Source organism: Herpailurus yagouaroundi, unplaced genomic scaffold, assembly GCF_014898765.1.
Source record: "Herpailurus yagouaroundi ecotype Mexico unplaced genomic scaffold, PumYag 100, whole genome shotgun sequence".
In the NCBI taxonomy this organism is placed as follows: domain Eukaryota; kingdom Metazoa; phylum Chordata; class Mammalia; order Carnivora; family Felidae; genus Herpailurus; species Herpailurus yagouaroundi.
In genome coordinates, this window is record NW_024412391.1 from 65,156,232 (window position 1) to 65,179,167 (window position 22,936).

General features: G+C 35.8%; 1 protein-coding gene across 3 annotated transcripts in view; it reads right to left on the reverse strand.

Moving 5' to 3' along the window:
* Positions 1-22,936, reverse strand: part of ANKIB1 (ankyrin repeat and IBR domain containing 1) — a 156,107-nt gene that overhangs the window by 31,942 nt on the left and 101,229 nt on the right. For all 3 annotated transcript variants that reach the window (XM_040472703.1, XM_040472700.1, XM_040472702.1), the window contains exons 6-10: positions 20,898-21,106; positions 19,621-19,709; positions 12,591-12,735; positions 10,939-11,105; positions 338-426 (exon numbers count right to left, since the gene is read on the reverse strand). In XM_040472703.1, coding sequence (XP_040328637.1) covers positions 338-426; positions 10,939-11,105; positions 12,591-12,735; positions 19,621-19,709; positions 20,898-21,106 — 699 coding nt within the window. The remainder of the gene's footprint in view (positions 1-337; positions 427-10,938; positions 11,106-12,590; positions 12,736-19,620; positions 19,710-20,897; positions 21,107-22,936) is intronic.

A 22,936-nucleotide genomic window follows, 5' to 3' on the forward strand; every position in this document is an offset into this window, starting at 1 on the left:
CTCTCACTACAGTTTATACATTTCTTCCGTTAAAGTACAGAAAAGCTAGTTGGTCCACCCCAGGATAAAGGGGAATGGCTGTAGGAGAAGGACTTAAATGTGACCCCTGTTTACCCTGTTTATCTTAACTTAAAACAGTCTGTCAGAAATATGGAACCTCTGATTCACCATTGCAAAAACCTTGTGATGTCCAAAAGGGTGTTGGTTAGAGGTGTAATGTTAAACAGGAGAGCTATAGCATTGAAAACTTACTTAATGAAGACTCTAAGTAATATGACCATATTATCTTTTGAATGCTATTAGAACATATAGTATAGCTTTCTAAGATTCCTCTTACGTTCTTCTGGTTTCATTTCAGTTATTTTTTGTAGCCAATTTTTCCATGTTTGGCAGTCACAAGGCTCATGTGCTTCACCAAGGCACTCCCTGAAGAGGAAAACATAGACAAGGCAATTAAATATTCTTTATCAACATCAAGGCAAAAGAACAGGTGAAAAGTGTTCTTCCAATTAAAAAAACATTTTTTTTAAGTTTATTTATTTTTGAGACAGACGGACAACGAATGAGGGAGAGGCAGAGACAGAGAGAGAGAGAGAGAGAGAGAGAGAGAGATAATCCCAAGCAGGCTCTTGTCTGCAGTGGCATCACAGAGCCCAATGCCAGGCTCAATCTCATGAACCATGAAATCATGATCTGAGCTGAAACCAAGAGTTGGATACTTAACTGACTGAGCCACTCAGGTGCCCCAGTGCTCTTCCAATTTTAAAGCTGAGAAAACTGAAGCACAGTGACTAATGAGAAATGAAGTATTTCGATAGAGGAAGTGAAAATATGATTCTAGAGCTTGATACTGCCAGGTCAATTTTTTTTTAAAGCAGCACATTCATTTACACATTTTTAAAAGTTCCAAATAGATTACCTAACATTTATAATTTAGTTTTGCATGCTATAAGTTATGAGCTATAAAATATTTTTATCAGTTAGGTTCTGTCCTCACTAATACTACTCAAAGTTTGTTCCCTCGGATACCAGCATTGCCACTGCTCAGGAGCTTGTTAAACATGCAGAAGAGCAGGCCCATAAGACCTACTGATTTAAATCTACATTTTATCAAATTACCACGTAACCCGTCTGCATTTTAAAGTTTGAAAAGTACTGTTTTACATTACATTTTTGTTACTTTGACCTTGGAATCCCCAAGTAACAGCTAGGGCAATTTAATTTACCATTGAGTTTGCTGAATCCCAATTTTCTGTTTAACTGGAATTTGGCAAATTTTGATTTAAATAATTAAAAACATATCAATTTATCATTTGTAACTTGATTTTACATTCTTTCTATAGCTATATAGAAAATCCAACAGGCTTAAGGGGGAGCCTGGGTGGCTCAATCGGTTGAGTATCTGACTGTTATGATCTCAACAGTCATGGGATTGAGCCCTGTGCTGATGGCTCAGAGCCTGCTTGGCAGACTCTCTCTTCCTCTCTCTGCCTCTCCCTCACCTCCTCTCACAATAAATAAATAAACATAAAAAAAAAAGGCTTAAGGCCTTTAAAAATTACTTATTTTAATTCAATACAATGGTATATTCTGTAGTACAAAGGAAATTTTACAGTAAATAACAAAATATCATTTTGAAAGGAGAAAAACCCAATCTGTAGGTGCCATCATCATCATTATCATCATCATCATCATCATCATCATCATGTGTTATTTTAAACAAAGATCTTATTTGCAAAGTTTAAGTCTTAAGAAGACACACCTGTTGATGCAGGTAGAGTCTTACCAACTCTGAAGAACATTTTACTATATTAAGAATGTTTTGGGGCACTTGGGTGACTCGGTTAAGCGTCTGACTTCAGCTCAGGTCATGATCTCACAGTTTGTGGGTTCGAACCATGCACAGGGTTCTGTGCTGACAGCTCTGCTAAATTTCAGTATCTCCCTCTCCCTCTGCTCCTCCCCTGCTCACTCCATCTCAAAATAAATAAACAACCACGTAAATAAACAAACAAACAAATGAATTGAATGAATGAATGAATGTTTCAATTCTCCTTAACTACTATTAAAAAAATAGATGCTAACTAGTGTTGGGAAGGATGTGGAGAAACTGGAACCCTTATGCAGTGCTGGTAAGAATCTAAAATGATGCAGTTGCTATGGAAAACAGTTTGATGGTTCCTCAAAATTTAAAACACAGAATTATTACATGATCTATCAATTACACTCCTAGATATATACCTAAAAGAATTGAAAGTTTCGCAATGACTAAAATTTTCTCACCAATGTTTATAACAGCATTACTCACAAAAGCCAGAATATGGTTTACAACCCATATATCCATTAACAGATGAACAGATAAACAAAATGTGGTGTATATACACACAATGGAATTATTAATTGGCCATAAAAAGGAATGAAATTCTGATACACACTACAACATGGATGAAACTTGAGACATTATGCTAAGTGAAATAAGTCACACACAAAAAGATAAATATCGTATGATACCACTTACATTAAATATTCAGAAAAAGGAATTCACAGACAGTAGAATGGTGGTTAACAGTGGCTATGGGGCAAGGGAAGATGGGGAGTTATTGTTTAATGGTTAGAGTTTCTGTTTGGTATGAGGTAAAAAGTTCTATAAATGGATAGGAAACGGTTGCACAACATTAGGAATGTACTTAAAACCTCTGAATTATATACTTAAAAATGCTTTGAAGGGAAAAAAAAAAGCATCAATTATCTTGAAAGAGTAATTTAGTTTGCTTAAGTTCCTGATATTACTGGGGTGCCTGGGTCACTCAGTTGGTGGAGCATCTGATTCTGGATTTCAGCTGAGGTTATGATCTCAAGGTCCTGGGATTGAGTCTTGAGTCGGACTCTGAGCTGAACATGGAGACTGCTAAAGATTTATTTTCTTTCTTCCTTTCTTCCTTCCTTCCTCCCTCCCTCTCTTTCTTTTTCTTTCTTTCTTTCTTTTCTTTCTTTTTCCCTTCCTTCCTTCCTTCCTTCCTTCCTTCCTTCCTTCCTTCCTTCCTTCCTTCCTTCCCTTTCTCTTTCTCTTTCTCTTTCTCTTTCTCTTTCTCTTTCTCTTTCTCTCTCTCCCCCCACCCTGCCCCCCCGGCCCTCTGTCCCACTTGTGTGCTCTCTTTAAATTAAAAAAAAAAAAAAAGTGTTAAAAAAAAATTCCTGACATTACTGAATCTGGCATTTGGGGAATCTTTTCCATAAGTGTGGTTTTATAAAGTTTCTTAGGAATTTAGTGGTGACTTAACAGTCATTCAAAAAATATTGGGTTGATTAAAAATGGAAGTAAAAAAAATGCAAGTAGACATATTATATATTACATTCACTTTAGTACATATTAAAATCGACTCTGCTTTCCAGAAATATAAGGGATATCTGTGATAACTTAATTTTAATTTGGCACATATACTAGCATACACTAGAGTAAAAAATATGCCACAGATCTAGGAACAGTGTTTCCATATGGTGCTTAGAATACATGCAGGAATAGAGTGTCTAGATTTGTCATGACTTATTAAAAAACAATTTAGGTGTAAAATAGACTTCTATATCTGCAGTATCTAAATGAAGCCAATGAAATAAATTATTTCTGTTAACTTTAAAGTTTCTTCCCCATGAAGATTAAACAACACATTGAATATTTTTTCCCTACTAGAATCAATACCAGTATGACTGGCTCTGGTGTCAGAACATTTTCTGACAGAACCAGGAAAATAATCATGAGGGTTGTGAGGGGAAAACCCAATGTTTACAAATGGAATCTGAAAAAATAAATGTTATTTCTTCAAAAGGCCATAATTGCTTATAGGTGTGCTGGTTCTCTAAGGTGCTGCATTAGACAGCAATACAAATGTTCTTTTCCAGAACCTCACTGGAGGATATAGACCTGCTGCTTCCTCAGGTGCTAGCTCAATCAGCAGGATCACTCTGAATGTTATAACTAGGCGGCACAGTTTCCAGAGCAATGCTAAGAGTGGGTATATAAATAGGAGAGGCTTATAATTAATAAATAAGTTAGAGCAAGGACTGTAAATTAAAAAGGGAGTTATTTTAAAACTAAGGCATTTGCGAAAATAAGCCCAAACTACTTTAAAGTATGGTAATAACAATGTTACCAGACATTACATGGTTGAAAATCTGAATTATGCCATGTGTAGGGAAAGGGTTATTCTGAGAGAAGTAATAAAGAGACTGGAATATTCTGCAAACACTGGAAAGTTAAATATCTGAAGAAAGTTTCAACCAAGACACCAATAACTGGTGACAAGTTTTCTGACAGACCTAGCACCTGCTGTTGAGACTGTACCTCAAAATGTCACTAAAAACAAGTGAATTGGAAGAGGAATTTTGTTATATAGTTAAATGAAATGTAGACACACCAACAGAGTGAGTTCACTAAGGGGAAAAACTGCTTCGTTATAAAGGAAAAAGAGGTTATCTAATATAAAATCCTTAATCCTGTCCAAATATGATAGTTAACTAAAAGAGATCAAGGAATGGTTCTTTCCTTGAAAATCTGTCAATATGCACAACCATTGGCAGAAATATATAGTGACTCCAAAGGATTCTGGAAAAGTAAAAACCTTCTACTAAAGTTTCATCACCTGATGGAAGAAATTTCTATCAAGAAGTTGACAATTTCAGTTCACTGCCATTTTAGAACAATATTAATGACGAATCCTGATTAAGTAGAAATCCTCATTTTATGATTTTCTTCCTTTAGTTAACTTTCTCCCTTAATTAACAAATCAACTAAAAATAATAATTCAAAAAAACTAGAATTTGGGGGGCACCTGGGTGGCTCAGTTGGTTAAGCATCTAACTCTTGGTTTCAGCTCAGGTCATGATCTCACATGAGGTGAGGAATTTGAGGAATTCCTCAAATTGAGGAATTTGAGCCCCAAGCTGGGCTCTGTGCCGAAAGCACGGAGCCTGCTTGGGATTCTCTCTCTCCCTCTTTCTTTGCCCCTCCCCCATCCTGAGAAAAAAAAAAAAAGCTAGTAGTTTTGAGTTTACCAGGCAATGTTGTAATACCTTACATATACTGACTCATTTTTAAAAAAATTTTTTTTCAACGTTTATTTATTTTTGGGACAGAGAGAGACAGAGCATGAACGGGGGAGGGGCAGAGAGAGAGGGAGACACAGAATCGGAAACAGGCTCCAGGCTCTGAGCCATCAGCCCAGAGCCTGACGCGGGGCTCGAACTCCCGGACCGCGAGATCGTGACCTGGCTGAAGTCGGACGCTTAACCGACTGCGCCACCCAGGCGCCCCTATACTGACTCATTTAATCCACATAACAACTCTTTCAAATTGGTACTATTATCCCCATTTTTAAAAATTTCTTTCTTTTCTTCTTCTTTTTTATAATTTTTTAATATATATTTTTGAGAGAGAGACCAAACATGCACATAAGTGGAGGTGGGGCAGAGAGTGAGAGAGTGAGAGAGAGAGAGAGAGAGAGAGAATCTGAAGCAAGCTCTGCACTATCGGTGCAAAGCCCGACATGGGGCTTGAACTCACAAACTCAGTGATCATGACCTGAGTCGAAGTCAGATGTTCAACTAACTGAGCCACCCAGGTGCCCCTATTATCCCTATTTAATATTTATTTATTTTTGAGAGAGAGAGAGAGGCGTGAGTGGGGGAGGGCAGAGAGTGAGACACAGAATCTGAAGCAGGTTCCAGGCTCTGAGCTGTCCACATAGAGACTGATGTGTGGCTCGAACTCAAGAACCATGAGATCATGACCTGAGCTGAAGTCGGACACTTAACCGACTGAGCCAGCCAGGTGCCTCCGTATCATCCTATCTAAAATGCACAGAGAGGCTCAATACTCTGCCAAAGGTCACACAAGGAGCAAGCAGATGAGCTGAGATTTGAAGCCAAATTGTTTGACTTTGGAACTAGTACATTTTATGTTGACTGCATCAGTTACAAAGGCTTCAATTGTATCACTGTATTATAAGAGAAGATGCTTATTTACCATCAAGTCACACAGCTAGTTAATGGCAGTTAAGTCTCAAATGCAGGTCCTATGTTTCCCATGTCAATCATGTGCTCCACTGAAATCTGATAAATTGAACTTTCAACAGTATTTATTTATTTATTTATTTATTTATTTATTTTTATATATTTTTTTCAACGTTTAATTATTTTTGGGACAGAGAGAGACAGAGCATGAACGGGGGAGGGGCAGAGAGAGAGGGAGACACAGAATCGGAAACAGGCTCCAGGCTCTGAGCCATCAGCCCAGAGCCCGACGCGGGGCTCGAACCCACGGACCGCGAGATCGTGACCTGGCTGAAGTCGGACGCTTAACCGACTGCGCCACCCAGGCGCCCCTCAACAGTATTTATTTAGATGGGTATGATACTTTGTATAGAGTAGACACGATATTTAAACAGGGTCTTATGATCCATTTCTATCAAATAAATATCATGTTTCATTTCTGGGCCTAGGACAAGCTGGTGAATATATTCTGCTAGTTAGCAGGACTCTGATACTAAAATAGCTAAATACTGCCAATCTGGAAAATTTTTTTCCAGAGCCAGAGTTTATTAAGCTAAGTAAGGATTTGAGACTCTAATTTTGCAAGAGAAGATGAGACTCAACTATTAGGGTCCACAAACAAGAACAACATCATGTATTTTTCCCAGAGGACTCTTAAAGAGTCTGTTGCCTGTTAAGTCTGTGGAGGAGATGAAGCATGAAACTACTGCTTTAACTCAATCAAGATTCGTGACCCTAACAGGAGAGTAGGTTTTATCAAAATCCTTATTGTGGGTATTGGAGGAAAACAGAATGAGCTGACAATATTAATGCAGACATTTACTTGTGAAGTTTCCTGAAATACCTGACAAGTCTGCACATTGTACTTTGATTCACTGGAAACTTCAGTGGACTAGAAACCTGACGCTGTTGTTTCTCATCAGTTGCATCACTATAATCCAAATCTTCTTCTTGGGTTCAATTTGTTTCATGGTGATGGTGACACTACTTTAAAGGGTTCTTTGCATAGTTTCAGAAAATAAATGCTCCACAGCTGGGTGATATATTAAAAACCACATAACATTACTGTTTAGAATATTCATGCCATTCAATTTTATTCAATAACTCAAAAATATGTTTGACAGTCTATGGATTTAGAAGAGATGAATTCTATTTAAGTTCTCCATTTCCAATGGCAACAATGGTGATTAAAGGGACTGGGGACAGTAATATAGGAGAGATATGACCATTATACATAAGGTTAAATTTGAGTTCTTCTCCTCACAGATTAGAATTTGGGTGGTATTAAGAAGTATTTTTGACAATAAATCTTTAAAAAGTTGCCTCAGAAAAGAAAGACTTTGCATTAGTTCAGAGGGCACAGAAGTTACATAGTAGCATATTCTACTTCATAAAGAGGAAAACAGAGGGGAAATGCTCATTGGCTCAAGTTATGAACTCGGTCTATGGACAATATTGTCAAGATCAGACAAAATACAATTATACAGGCTAAGGGAAGAAAGCATTCTAGGTTCAGTTATTAAGAGCACAGAACTGGTGGGTGAAAAAGTTACAAAAGAAAGGACTACTTTGTGGTGGGAAAGGAAATGTATACTCCTACCTTCCCTCCTATCAATAAATATGTTCAGTTATACCCAGGCCCACATCCCTCTTGGGGATGGCTCTCAACTCATTCTGTCACATGCAGCTCTTAAAAAGAAGGAACTATTAGGGGCACATGGGTGGCTGAGTTGGTTAAGCATCTGACTCTTGATTTTGGCTCAGGTCATGACCTTACAGTTTGTGAGATAAAGCCCTGTGTCGGGCTGTGTGCTGACAGCGCAGAGCCTACTTGGAATTCTCTCTCTCCCTCTCCTCTGCTCACGCACTCTCTCTCAAAATAAATAAACTTAAAAGAAGAAGAAGAAGGAGGAGGAGGAGGAACAATTATTGTCTTTTCTCATGGTTTTGTAATCATCTTTAGAGAATATTTCTGAGGTTTCTGGGGAAAGAAAGAAACCGAGAATCATATACCTTTATTTTATAAAGATTTCTCTTACAAAACTTTCATTTGCATAGAGCTGATTTTGCCTCTTTTTGAAATACTAGATAAGGGCAGTAGAATTCTACTTAGAATTGTTTTAATTTTTAGAATTTCCGATTACAGACAAAGCTCTTTTATTACATGAATAAGATTAGGAAGCTAAGAATATAAAAACAGAGACTGCAAATTAATGCCTAGAGAGGTGAAACAGGCAATGTAAAAATCCTAGAATAGGATTTAGAACTAGAATTGCTATGTCCAGAAAATGATGGTTCTTTTTGCTAAGCCCTCTACTACCCTTATGAATAAGAGCAAGAGAAATGATTACCAAATGTGACTTTGAATCCATGTGGCTATTCACAGATCCTCTGAACTGGGATAAAATTCAAAAGAGGGCCTGTGATCTTGGCATACAGTACCACCTAGCCTGACTGGGGCGTGACAAAAAGCAAGCTAATATAATTCTCCAAACACTGGTCTAGAAATGTACAATTTGTAGCATCATATATGTTTACAGAAACATTGATACAGCTTTTAGAATCTGTCATTGGTAGGTTTTTCCATTAGTTTCATCATGTTCAGTCAAACCAAATCTACTACTTGTAGCATACAAAGAAAGGTGGGGAAGAACATAAAAAAAATTAGCTAATCTGCAATAAAAACTAGTAAAAGCTAGACCACAGAAACCATAGAGCTTAAGAAGACAATGCCAATCATAGGTTCTTCTCTCCCCTTCAAAACTTTTTATTCTCTGATCTTAGCAAATACTATATTCTTATTTTCTAAATGTTTTATTAATTTACCTTTTCTATTTTTGTAGCTTCTCCACCAATCCTCTGAATTAGCCTTGTTCAACCACGATGCTTACATGAACCAGAGAACTCAGAAACTGATTTATGTGGTAACTTGCCTCAATGTTCCCAAGGATAATACATAATTAGTACCATTTTAGATGCACAGGGTGCACACGATGGGGTGCCTGATGGCACATGTGCTTAAATTTCTGAAGGAACTCCACACTAAGTCAGAACAGGGAGCCCCTTTATTTTTCTTACTTTAATTTTCTTATATTGTAGTAAAGTGGGTTCATATTCATCTAAGGACTATTTATTCATGAACAATTAAACTCTTGTGTATTCATTAACCCACTTGTCCCTTCTGAGCTGGATCCTGAACTCCTCTGGTGAGGTAGTAAGGTGGGGTTAAGAACCAATCCGCAAATAGTAAAACATGTAAAACTAAAAATTAGGAATTTGTCTTTTAAATGTTTTGAGAAATTACTATAGTTCTTTTTTTTATTTTTTATTTAAAAAAATTTTTTTTTCAACGTTTATTTATTTTTGGGACAGAGAGAGACAGAGCATGAACGGGGGAGGGGCAGAGAGAGAGGGAGACACAGAATCGGAAGCAGGCTCCAGGCTCTGAGCCATCAGCCCAGAGCCTGACGCGGGGCTCGAACTCACGGACCGCGAGATCGTGACCTGGCTGAAGTCGGATGCTTAACCGACTGCGCCACCCAGGCGCCCCATATAGTTCTTAAAATATAATAAATTACTATTATATGTGGATATAATCTATTACACAGTAATTTGTTGCTGTTTTACTTTGAGTCTGATTTAGCTATGAAAGTAGTCAATATGGTTTTCCTTTCATTAATCCCTTCATTCAAGCACCTAGTACAGAAGTCTAGCAAACTTTTTCTGTAAAGAACCAAATGATACATATTGTGGGTTTTGTAGGCCATATGGTCTCTGTTACAACCAGGCAATGCTGTCATGGCTGAAAGCAGCTATACACACAATAGGTAAACAAACTGGCATGAATGGGTATGGCTGTGTTCAAATAAAAAATTGGTGGAGACAGTAGTTTTCTGACACCTGACCCAGAGTTCAGTGGTACATATAGACTGACAGTTCAAGAGATATTTTTAGCTAATGATAATGATGATGAGGGTAAGAAATAGACCTTCAGGGTATGAATATTTCCATAACTACGCCTTCTTACTACTTAGCAGTGCTAGAATTTGACTTTGGTTTCTGATAAGTAGATAAGAGTTTTATACCCACCTAAAGTATATCCTTGCATATGTGATAAATTTGGAAATGAGAAAAAAGGAGAACAAATACTATTTCTTATTGTGATCATTTAATTAACTAAAACAAAACAGTTAATTATGACTGAATTGACTCTGAACAAAGCAGAATGCTGATGTCAGATATATAGTCAGCCTATCCATTACTGATTTATCACCAGTTCATACTTACTAAGTACTTTCTTTATTAAACAAAACACAAGACACACAAAGTGATTCCTAAGTAGGACTGTGCATTGAGAACCACCTAGGAGCTTCTTTCTTGGGGCCCTACTCCAAAATCTATTATCAAAATCTTACTTGTTGGTGTCTAGATGAAAATTTGGGAAAACTGTCTTAGTTAATTCTGGTTATCCCTGGAGTCTTCAATTTTAAGAAAAAAAGTTAAGCTCTAAACATGTTCTAATCTGTGGTTAGCAATTTGGTATTACTGTTTAAGCGCATGAGCTCTGGAGTCAGAGCTGGGCTCTAAACCCATTTTTGCCATTTCCAAGCTGTATAACCTGGGCAATTTCTATATGCCTGAGTTTCTTTATCTGTAAATTGGATATAATAACAGCATTCAACTCATAGCATTGTTGGGAGAATTCAATAGGTGAAAATATCTGGCATAACACCTGGCACACATCAGTCACACAATAAATATAAACTATTACTACTTATCACACATTTTTTCAATTACTAACAATGATATCAAAATATACTACATTTTAAAGGCCTAATTCAAGGTGCATAGTCTGTTAAGTGAATAGGCTATTCCAACTTGTCTTGTACTGACCAGCAGAAGAGGTGTCCTTTTCCACAGTCCACAGCAGGAGCTCTGAGCAAGGGAAAGCTGAGTGTATCAGACCCAGATGTATTTGACCCTTGTTTTGTAAGTCTGACTGCTCTTTCACAGCCTGGAGTAGGACACCATTTAATGGCAGGATTATTTTCAACAAAGGCCTGTTGGAACAACAATAACAAAACATGACAGAAAATATTTTAATACTAAATTCTCAGAGTATATCCCATGTCAATTTAATTTAGAGGGAAAAAAAAAGGCGTGAAATAAAAAACAAAGAGTAATCAGTCTAAAGAGATACTTAAAATAGTACCAGAAAGTATGAAACTTAAAAGTAAGAAGGAAAAAAGAGGTAATTACTTTAGTAACAACATGACTTTTTAAATTTATATTTTCTTTAATCTAAAAACCAGGTAGGGGTGCCTGGGAGGCTCAGTTGGTTAAGCCTCCAATTTTGGCTCAGGTCATGATCTCATGGTTCGTTGAGTTTGAGCCCAACATCAGGCTCTGCACTGGTGGTGTGGAGCATGCTTCAGATTCTCTCTCCCTCTTTCTCTCTCTGCCCCACCTCCACAGTTGCTCTCTCTCAAATAAATTAAAAAATATATAAAAAACACAAAAGCCAGGTAGATGATGATGAAGTAAAACATACCTATTCACAAAGGAAATGTGTAATTTAAACATGTTTTCTCATACAATATGCTGCTTTTCTGATGGCAAATAATTATAGAATAGAATCTTGTATGTGATTATTAGTTACATTAGAACTGCAAATTTCTAAATGGTGCCCTAATAATACAGAAGTCAATATTATGATGCTTTCTACGTTATGAAACAGCGGAATGTCTTTTTAAAAGTCCATATATTATAGGGGTTAGACTACAAAAAAATCTGCATAAAGCAAAGTATAATTTTTAAATCACACAAGAAAGTAACTTACCTATGCTTCTGCACAACTCTTAAACAAAATTAAAGAATGCAGAAAAAAGAAACAATTCATTATATGAAACTATTTTTTAAAAAAACCCATTCTAAATTGATAATCTTTATTTCTGAATATTTACATGTAGTAATGTAAAATATGTCTTTTAGAAAACTTCAAATAGGTACTACCTACTTTGAATACTGTTTTCATCAATCAGTTATAAAAGTGCCAACAGGCTAATCAGCATAGAGTTCTGACCAACATTTTTTATTTTCTGTAAATTACTACTTCGGCTTTTAATTTTTACTTGTTTTTTAAAATTAAAAAAAAATTATTTTAGGGAGCGAGAGAGCGAGTGGGGGAGAGGGGCAAAAGTGGGGAGAGAGAGAGAATCTTAAGTAGGCTGCATGTTCAGCATGGAGCCTGGTCGGGGGGCTTGATCCCACAAACCTGGGATCGTGACAAGCCAAAATCAAGAGTTGGACACTCAACCTACTGAGCCACCCAAGTGCCCCTACTTTTACTTCTATCATGACTACAAAATAATGCTTTAGCTTATAACTGTAATTAATGCCACCACTCCTTCATGCAGTTTTTCTGGGAGACAAAAGTCAGAGTCCATTATTTCACGTGTTTTCAAAAATTAAAAAAAAAGTTAAATAAAATGTTACACAGTTTTAATAAAATTAAAATGATGGAAATCAGATAATTGGCAGCATACCTTAATATCAAACTGTAGGTATCGTTTGTCCATCTCCTTAGAAACTACACTTTCTATGATATCCACAGGCACAAGTTGGAAGCAATCATATGCAGGGCAGAAAATGTTGTGAGCTTCACCTTCTTGAATTTTCAGATTCAAAAATCTATTAAAATTATCAATTGATAGAAAAAAAGGAAAAATATAACTTATTTTCACATTCTAAGAATTTTTTCTTTATGCTCAATTTTCTTTTAGAGTGTAATTAAAATAACACCAATGAACAAAGTGTGGAATATCAATTATAATACAATTGATTTAATAAAATATATATAATTCACATAATTCACAAATATTATTAAATATTATTTGCCCAACCATTCATTCATTTATTCATACATACACACATATATGAATATATATACTCATATTTATGTTATATATATATTTTATACATGTTCCTCTTTTGCTTTATTCTAAAAATCTGAAACAATATACATAACATTAAAATTTAAGAAATGAGTGATTTGGAAAGGTCACATTCAATTCTCAATATTTCGTACTTTTAAAGAAAAGGGAGCAATTGTACAGAATTAAAATCCTGGATAATCCAAGAGATTTGGGAGTGGCATTGCAAAATAGCATACCTTTTTGAAGAAAAGACTTTCTGCTTATATTTCATTCAGACAAGTATTAAGTTGCATGTCCTACTCCAGGCACACTAGTTGACCTAGTCAAACTAGTTCCCTAGTTGCCCAGGGAAAAGGCATCCTGGAGAGTGACAGGAATGTAGCCCTAGGTGAATTAAGTGCTTAAGAGCAGGATTTTGAGTTAGACAATTCCAGGTCTGCCACTAACAAGTCATATGATCTTTAGCAATTTGTTTACCTGTCTGCCCCTCAGTTTCACTATCTGTAAAATGGAGGTAATAATAAGCATTTCTTGGGGTTGTTACACAGATTATATGATATAATGTATGAACATCTCCATGGTGCCTGGCATAGATAAGAATTCATAAATTTTAGCAAGGGTTTTATTTTTATTATTAATATTTCCTATGGACAAACAAGAAGAAATGAGCTTTTAAAGTGTGATTTAACACTTAAACCTAGACAAAACAAATGGAAAGCCAGGCAATTAAGTCACCATTCTCTAGTGATCACTATCAACTGTTTGACTCTTCTGCCTGCAGTATTTTTCCTTCAGGTTCTCTCAGGCTCTTAATTCTACTGCACTTAAAAAAAAAAAAAAAATCAAACTTACTGTCATCAGATCTACCCCCTCTGCTCCATTTCCTTCTTCCACAATTTCATCCTGGCACTTTAAGGAAAACAGAGCCCTCTCTTCTGTTTTTTTTTAATTTACTTATTTTAAGAGAGCAAGAGAACATGTGCTGGAAGGGACAGAGAGGAAGAAGAGAGAATCCCAAGCAGGCTCTGCACTGTCAGCACAGCCCAATGGGGCTCGAACCCACGAACCATGAGATCATGACCTGAGCTGAAATCAAGAATTGATGCTTAACCTACTGAACACCCAGGTGCCCCCAGAACCCTCTCCTAATACCCTTTCTAACATACCCCAGACCTAGCCATATCTTTAGCTGTCTCTGCCTTCTCACTTCAGTGAAAGAGGGCTTTCTTCTTCACCCCCAAGCTAATCCTTAAATATTCTGGCCAGCTCTGGAACTTGCACAATCCAGAAACCCATCCCCTCTTTGTCTCTGTTTCTGTCTCTCTGTCTCCCTAATGGCTCTTTTCTTTGGCATAATACATATGCTCAAGTTTTTTCCCACCCTGAAACATTTCTCAACCAAATGATCCTTTTTAGCTCTACTTTCCTTTCATATCAAATTTTCTTGACAAAATAGTTCGATGATTTGTCATTACTTCCTCAAGTCCATCCCATTCAACCTGCAACACTCTAGCTTTTGTCACCTCTTCACTGAATGGCCAGCTCTCAACAAGGCCATAAGACTACCCATTAGCCCAAGGATTCAAGACTTCTCAATTTTTATCTGCATTGACTTCTCTGGAGCATCAGACACCGCTAAACAGTTCCTTCTTTTAGATTCTCTCTTTTCTCTGGCTTCTAGGACTTATTTTTTTTCTGCTGGCATTATCTTCTTACTTCTGGTTGCTCCTTATCCATCTTTTCCACTAGTGAATTTTACTCCTCTGATCACTGATTTTTATGTTCTCTAGGGTTTTCACACCAAAAACCTTTTCTTCCCATTCACACCAAAAACCTTTTCTTCCCATTCCATTCAATCTTCCTGGGTGACCTGAATATTAACTTGGGGTGCCTGGGTGGCTCAGTTGGTTAAGTGTCTGACTTTAACTCAGGTCATGATCTCATGGTTTGGGGGTTCGAGACCCGTGTCGGGCTCTGTGCTGACAGCTCAAGTTCCTGGAGCCTGCTTTAGATTCTGTGTCTCCCTCTCTCTCTGCCCCTCCCCCACTTGCACTCTCTCAAAAATAAACATTAAAAAACTTTTTAAAATACTCCTAACTTAAACTACCACCTATATGCTAATGACTCCGAAATTTAAAGCCCAGATATCTCTCCTTAGCTATAGATTGTACTACACACAATATTTGTTTAAATGCCTCATATGCATTTAAAATTCAACATGTTTAAAATCTTCCCTTCTATTTCTCAGTATAATTTAAAAGCCACACACACTCCACAAAACTGACATATGTCAACAGAAGGCCACTCTGTACCTTAGTTACTAGTTAAAAATTACCTGTATATACTCTGTGTCAAGAAAAACAATTTCACAGAAATAAAGATGGATGAAGTGTTTAGGGGAAATGCTATGGAGCAGCAGTTCCCAAAGTGTGATCTGTGGACCTGAGACTTTTCAGGGGTTTATGAGGTCCAAACTACTTTCATAATGGTATTAAAACTTTGTTTTTCAGTTAAAACTGCTGATGCTGTAGCAAGAATCATGGCAGTGGTGCTAAAACCGTACTGGTAGACTTTATATTCTTCACTGCCTCACACTTGTAGTTAAAAAGCCAGTTTCATTTAAGAATAGCCTTGATGGAATAATTATGAATTACTGGTTATTAATAAATTTTATTATTTATTTTATTATAGTAAGTCTTAGCCCACAAGTACACATCTTTTGGGTATGCTGTGCAAAGAAATGGGAAGTAAGCATAATGAACTTCTGCTGCATACCAAACCATGCTAGTTGTCTCGGGGAAAAGTACTTAGGAAAATGTTCAATTTAGAAGTGGACCTACCTACTTTTATCATGGAATGCTATTTTTATTTGAACACTATTTATTTAGAAAATTAATTAAATGAGCCTGTCATGTCAAGGAAAAAAGTTGACAGTCTTTGTTGCCAATGATAAAGTTCAAGACTTCACATAAAAATTAGAATTTTGAAAAATTCTTAATGCTACTGTGAACTTGACAGCTTCCCAATATTTATAGACTTTTCTTTTTTTCTTTTAAAAACTTATTTATTTAAATTCAAGTTAGTTAACATACAATGTAGTATTGGTTTCAGGAGTAGAACCCAGTGATTCATCACTTACATATGATACCCAGTACTCATCCCAACAAGTGCCCTCCCTAATGCCCATCACTCATTTAGCCCATCCCCCTGCCCACCTCTCCTCCAGCAACCCTCAGTTTGTTCTCTGTATTTAAGAGCCTCTTATGGTTTGCCTCCCTCTCTGTTTTTATTTTTCCTTCCCTTCCCCTATATTCATCTGTTGTGTTTTTTAAATTCCACATATGAGACTTTCTCATGAGTTTGGTGATGATAGTAATTAATGTGCTTTTTTTTTTTTTTTTTTTACTATATTTATGTGTAGTGAAATATGTTAACACTGGAAGATCTACATAACCCAGTGAATAAATGTTTTCCAAAATGATGCAGTGCAAGACAGACCAACAGATTTTAATGTAGAGGTACCAAAAAAAAAAATCTATTGATAAGGTTTCAGATTTTATACTGCAGCTAACCATTAAGAAACTACCAGTATGATGTATATTAGAGTATCTAAACTTATTAATATACTTCTCGTTTTTCCATCTACACATCTTTGTGAAGCCAAATATTCTTTATATATGTCAACCAAAACAATATATTATTATAGACTGAATGTATGGGAGTATAGCTGTCTGTTATTAAGCTAGACATTAAAGGGATTTGCAAAACAACACGACTCTTCTAATTTTTTAATTGAAAATAGTTAACTATTCACAGTAAATGTTATTTATGTTAACACATAAATAATGGGTTTATTATTATTCCTTTTAGCTATGAATAAGTTCCCTGAAAAGCTGAATATATCTTAATAGTCTCCTGTGGAAAGTGCACTGTTTGCTTACAGTTCCTATATGATGATGTTTTGAATTTTATGTACTCTAATCAGAGCAGGTTTAACTATCTCTGGGAGTTTAAATGACAGAACTGAGAAGATCTCAGCTGAAAGCAAGATCATTTCCCTGTGAGCCATGCTATTAATCTTCATCAAGATACAATTTCCCACTAAATTTATGAGCGGAACATGGAGTTGATGAACGTTAATAAAAGGGAGAAATCTGGGGCAAACTTTACTTGCATTTTTATCTTGTTGGTTACCCACCCTTAGGAAGATAACAATAACTACCATTTATCAAGTGGTAACTATGTGCCAGGCCCTGTTCATTCTCAGTATTTTACATACATTAAGTCATCTGACAGTAAACTGACAACAATCTTATGAAGTACTATTATCACCATTTTATAGATAAGGAAATGGAGGCACAAGGAGGTTACCACTTAGCTAAATTAACAACTAATAAGTAGCAGGAAGATATTCTAGGCTGGGTAGAAAATATTAATTTTTTTTCATTTAAGCCCTCGGAGTAGATGCTTCCAAGCACCTGGCTGGATTGATGACATCATGGGGTAGGGAAGAGTGAAATAAATTGAAAGGTTTTTCAACTATCTAAGGATCTTTTAAAATTCTTCCAATCTTATTAAACAAAGAAGTTTCTTTTCTATATGCCTAGAAAGGGCTACATTTAATTTAAAAATGATTTTATCAACATATAAGTCACCCAACCTAGAACCTGTTTTACTGCTGCTTGATTTGACAAGAACTACTGGCAGGCTGATGGAAGGGGAATCCTAGGTAGGTTGATAAAGTACCACAGAAAATAATAATTAGATCTTTCAAATTTAAATCTTACCATAAACTTCCCATGGCTAGTCTGATGAGTATGGGAGATGGTTCCTGTGACAGAAGTGTGGCGAAGGAGGTAAAGGAAGTTCAAAAAAATTCAAGTAAATCCCTTGGGGAGGCTGAGTTTTCACACAGAAACCAAGGTCCAAAGTAGCAAACTTGGTAGAACCCAGAAAATACTCCCTAATGCAACAGAGTTAACAATTAAGCTAAACAAAGTATTGTACGTGTGGAAGATTTTCTGCATCCAGAACTAGGTCAAAGTTAGCTTTGGATTGTAAACCCTGACCCTTACCAATTAGGTTACTTGTATTAGCTGTACTAATTTGATCTTATTTAATTAGAGTCTAGTCTATGTTTAAAGAAAAAAAAAACCGACCATGTAGTCTCATTTATTCTGACTTTTTAAGAAGCAGTATTTCCCCCTCCAAATGAAATCTTGCGCTATACCCTGACTTAAAAAACAAAATGTACTCAAAACCAGAATGACAGAAAGATGAGTGGTTGTCTACAAATTGGAGGCAGGAGGGTGTGCAGAGGATGAGGGAGACAGAGAAAGAAGGACTGGAGGGATTTCAAGGAGAAATGAAGTTTTGCGGGATGATGGATATTTTTATTATTTTGATGGTGGTAATGGTTTCATGGGTGTGTACATTTGTCAAAGCTTATCAAATTATTTATTTTAAATATGTGGTTTATCATATGTCAATTATACTCCAACAAAATTTGTTAAAAAAAAATCTGTTTATAAGAACAACAGAAAATTTGCTCAGGTTCTTGCTCTCTCACCCAACACGGTATTCCCCAGGTCCCTATACTTGGTACCTGGTACTCCATGAAAAATAATACTTTGAAAACTTCTGATTTTTAAGATTCCTTAAATACTAATGACATACTTTGCCTAGGTCATTAATCAGTAGATTTATGTGCTCCAGAGATAACATGGTTATTGTATTGCTCACTAATTACATTGATCTTCTCTTTCATTTTGTTTATAAACCTCTCTTGAAAAGTGCGACATCAGAGCAAAGTTAATGGATGGAAAGAAAGTATAACTCTTGGCAAGATAATGGGAAGGAGAACAAAAATAAACATGAGAAACAAAATAAATTTCTCATTTTTAAAATATACCCAAACCATGTCTAGAAGAGACACTGAACTCTGAATAGGTTAAAAGGGGATTTAAAAAAATTTTTAATGTTTATTTTTGAGAGAGAGAGAGAGAGAGGGAGAGAGAGCAAGGGAGGGGCAGAGAGAGAGGGAGACACAGAATGCAAAGCAGGCTCCAGGCGCTGAGCTGTCAGCACAGAGCCTGATGCGGGGCTTGAACCAATGAACTGCGAGATCATGACCTGAGCCAAAGTTGGGTGCTTAACCAACTAAGCCACCCAGGAGCCCCTAAGAAGGGATTTTAAACATCCATCCTGTTACAAATTTTCAAGGCTATTTGCTTGTCACAAAAAATGTAGAGAAAGCATAAAACAAATGTTTACAAATTACTGGAATATAAAAAAAGTTATTCTTGATATTTAGGTATAGGCTTGAAACTTACATTAGATGTAATATAAATGAAAATACTAAGGAAACTTATTTATGCATACCTGCTTTGTTACCAGAAGTACCTTACATTAAGTGAAATAACATTTATTACTAAATTAAATGATTTTACTGTATTAATAAATAGGAAGATGTAAAAATAAGGAAAAAAAATTCTTCTTTAGTAGTAAAGTATATTTCAGTGTAACTCTGAAACCAATATTAATAATCCATATCATTAAATATCAAAAGCAAGCAATTTCATTACCAAATCAAAGCGCTGTCATGCAGTAAGAAATACTAATAAGCTGCACATATACTCACGACTCCCAACATCCTCTACAAAAGTCATGTCCACAGGGCATATCCACTGGGTCTTCAAATACAGAAATACTGCACATACAAATGTCACACTGGAGATGAAGAAAAGCAATGATTTAAATGAAGTTATACTTTGTAGAGAGAACAATATATTCATTCATTTGTTAGTTTAATACAAAAATGCTACTGTAGTAGTTACAAAGTTAAGTGTTTCATAGTTATAAGGGAAGTTACAGTTAGTACGCTTATTTTTGACTGAATACCAAATACCATGCCTACTTCATTATAAACTATTAAGGGATTTAAATATTTTAATGTACAAGTCAAACTCTTAAATTCCAAATTTCCCAAATGCAACTATCCATTTGGGAAGAAAAGTATAAGAAGCAAACCATTAGAGTCTATTCAGGTCCAAAAAAAATAAAAAAAATCTACTCAGGTCAAGATCAAATTGCCCCCTGCAAAATAACCATTTCAATATCATGTTCTTTAGCCCATACTCATCCCAGAAAATCTACAAAAACAGAGTAACTTTGTGTTTTCAACATAAAAACTCAGGATATTTAGAGTAGCAATTTAAGGATTTCTACCCAGGGAACCCTGCTGCAAGGCTATGTATCTTCTAAACAATGACTTATCAGGAGCAAACATTCCAGTGTTACAGATGCAAACTATAGAAGTAGAATCCTGTTTTCTGAGAAAGCCAAGATAAAACCCAGGATACTTTCATTTTCATCACATATTTGAGTATAACAGCATAACAATGGTATGCCATTTAAAAATGCAGACAATGGCAGTATTGTTTCTCAATAAAAAAAAAAAAACATTTACTATGGAAATCTAGATGATACACTCAAGAAGCTTTACTGAAACAAATACATAATTATCAATATTTTATTATAAGCGTTTTCATATTTTTTATTTAAAGTGCCTACATAAACTCAACTTTTAATATTTCAGCATGGTGTGTTTAAAACTTTAAACACCTGGAGATTTTAAGTAAAAATACAGTAGATGGCTTTCTCAAACTCTTTTTTGTTTTCTGTTTTGAAATGAGAAAAGAAGAGCTTTTGTTTTTCAATCTGTAATTCAGAGATCACCAAAATATTCTATGATAATAAATACTTACCAAAGGGTGAAATAACTGAACCCTTTAAGAAGGGTATAGGATTCAATTATAGGAATTTAGCTAAAAGGTTCCATGAAACAACATTAAATAAGTTAAAAGTTAAAAGACTAAACACAAAATTAGGGGAAATACACTGAATACCGAACCATACCAAACTGGTGTCCAAATCCCCAGGAGATAAACTTATTTCATCTGGAGAGGTGACAGAAGAACGTGTAGTCCTTGGAGTTCTTGGAGAAGGGAGCGTATCCCAGGCATTATACCCGCTCGGTGGTGGAGTTGGCATTTGAACACCTGATCGTTGGCAGCAGTTCTCTGGGTTGGACATCCAAGCCTCAAGTAATTTCTCTCTGTCCCAGTCTTTAAGAAAAATGGAATAGATAGCTCTCAAAAAACAGAAAATATGGTGATGTTTTAAGAGTTTCATAATAACAAAAGAGGATAAATAAAAGTGATATAGGCTATCTCTTCTATATGAAAGTAGTAACTGCAAATGAGTATTCAGGTATGTTATATGCACTAATATTTTTAAACAAGAATTTAAACTTTTATAATCTACTGTGGTTTACAAATATGTCAATATCTACCAATATCATCAAAACTCCCAGTCATTTCTAATAATCAAAAGAAATGCCTCATCACTTTTGGAAGTTACTAAATTTTTTTTTGGCATAGGTTTCATTTAGCCATTTTACTCTTTTCAAGAAAAATATGTAAATTTTCCAACTGGTTTCACCAGTGTCAAGTGGTAAAATGATTGGACAGCTTACTATAAACGTGTCAAAATGTCAACAATAAGTCCAAAAATCATTTGATATACAGCTTGAAAGCAGAAGAAACTTCTGAAGGGATTATGGTTATAAAGTTTTAGTGAATTAGGCATAAATTCTGTATTGAGTTCACATCTGACTGAACTAAAGGTGAGCTTCCTACTATGAACACTTTTTTTTTAAATGTCTATTTAATTTTGAGAGTGATAGAGACAGAGCGTGAGTGGGGGAGGGGCAGAGAGAGAGGGAGACACAGAACCCAAAGCAGGCTCCAGGCTCTGAGCTGTCAACACAGAGCTTGACGTGGGACTCGAACTCACGAACGGTGAGATCATGACCTGAGCTGAAGTCGGACGCCCAACCGACTGAGCCACCCAGGCGCCTCCCCTACTATGAACACTTTTAAAATAGCCAAGTGAAGTGTGTTATAAAGTCCAGAGCCATAAAAACTAACCCATTAAAAATAATAAATAAGTACATCCAATTTTGTTAGCTGTTTTATAGACATTACTTAAGTTATTCCTCCCAACAAACCTTTCAATCATTATTTAGGTGAAGAAACCAGGACTCAGGAAAGTTATATAACTTGCCCTGGCTCACACAGATAGTGAGGAATTTGAAATCAATTTCTGTAATTCCAAAACCTGTTTTCTTTCCACTGTAGCACAGTGAAGTACAGGGTCAAGAGTCATCCTAGAGTCAATTATTCAACGTAGGCCCATTCTATACAATTTTACAGCTCTAACACAAAGAACTATAGGAATTTCCTATGCAAGACTTTTTCTGACCATATTAAATCAGTGTATTTGGTGGTTTAACAGCATAATTATTATAACTTAGAGGTGCAATACAGATAGACTGGGTGTGTTTCTGGCTGTGTAAACCATTTGTGAAAAGGCACAGAAGTATAATGAAGAGACATGAGCAATTCTGTAAAGTTATAGCATATCATACTGTGGTTTGAAAAGATGGAAAACAAGATTGGAAAAGGAATCAGATTACAAAGAGGAAGAAAAATCTAACAACTGAAAAAAAACTGTATGAGTGCATTCTAGGAAATGTTGCTACATGGACATCAGTGTTTTGATAGATCATTACTTACTTAAAAAGTTAAAATTACTTTTCTTCGAATAGTAGGATTATTTTCCAAAGTATACATTATGTCACTTTTTAATAAAGGAAAAAGAGAGAACTACTATAATTTTTATAAACAGATATTAAGTATGCTAAATTTTAGTTTTATCTACTAGAAATATTTTTCAGCACAAATTCTGCTTGGATTCTATAACATTCACTTAGCAAATATTTACTAAATGTCTTTTATATGCACTGTCAGGCAGTAGGGATACAATGGGAGGAATAATCAGGCATGATTCCTGCCTTCATGAAACTTACAGTCTAGTAAGGAGAAAGACATGAA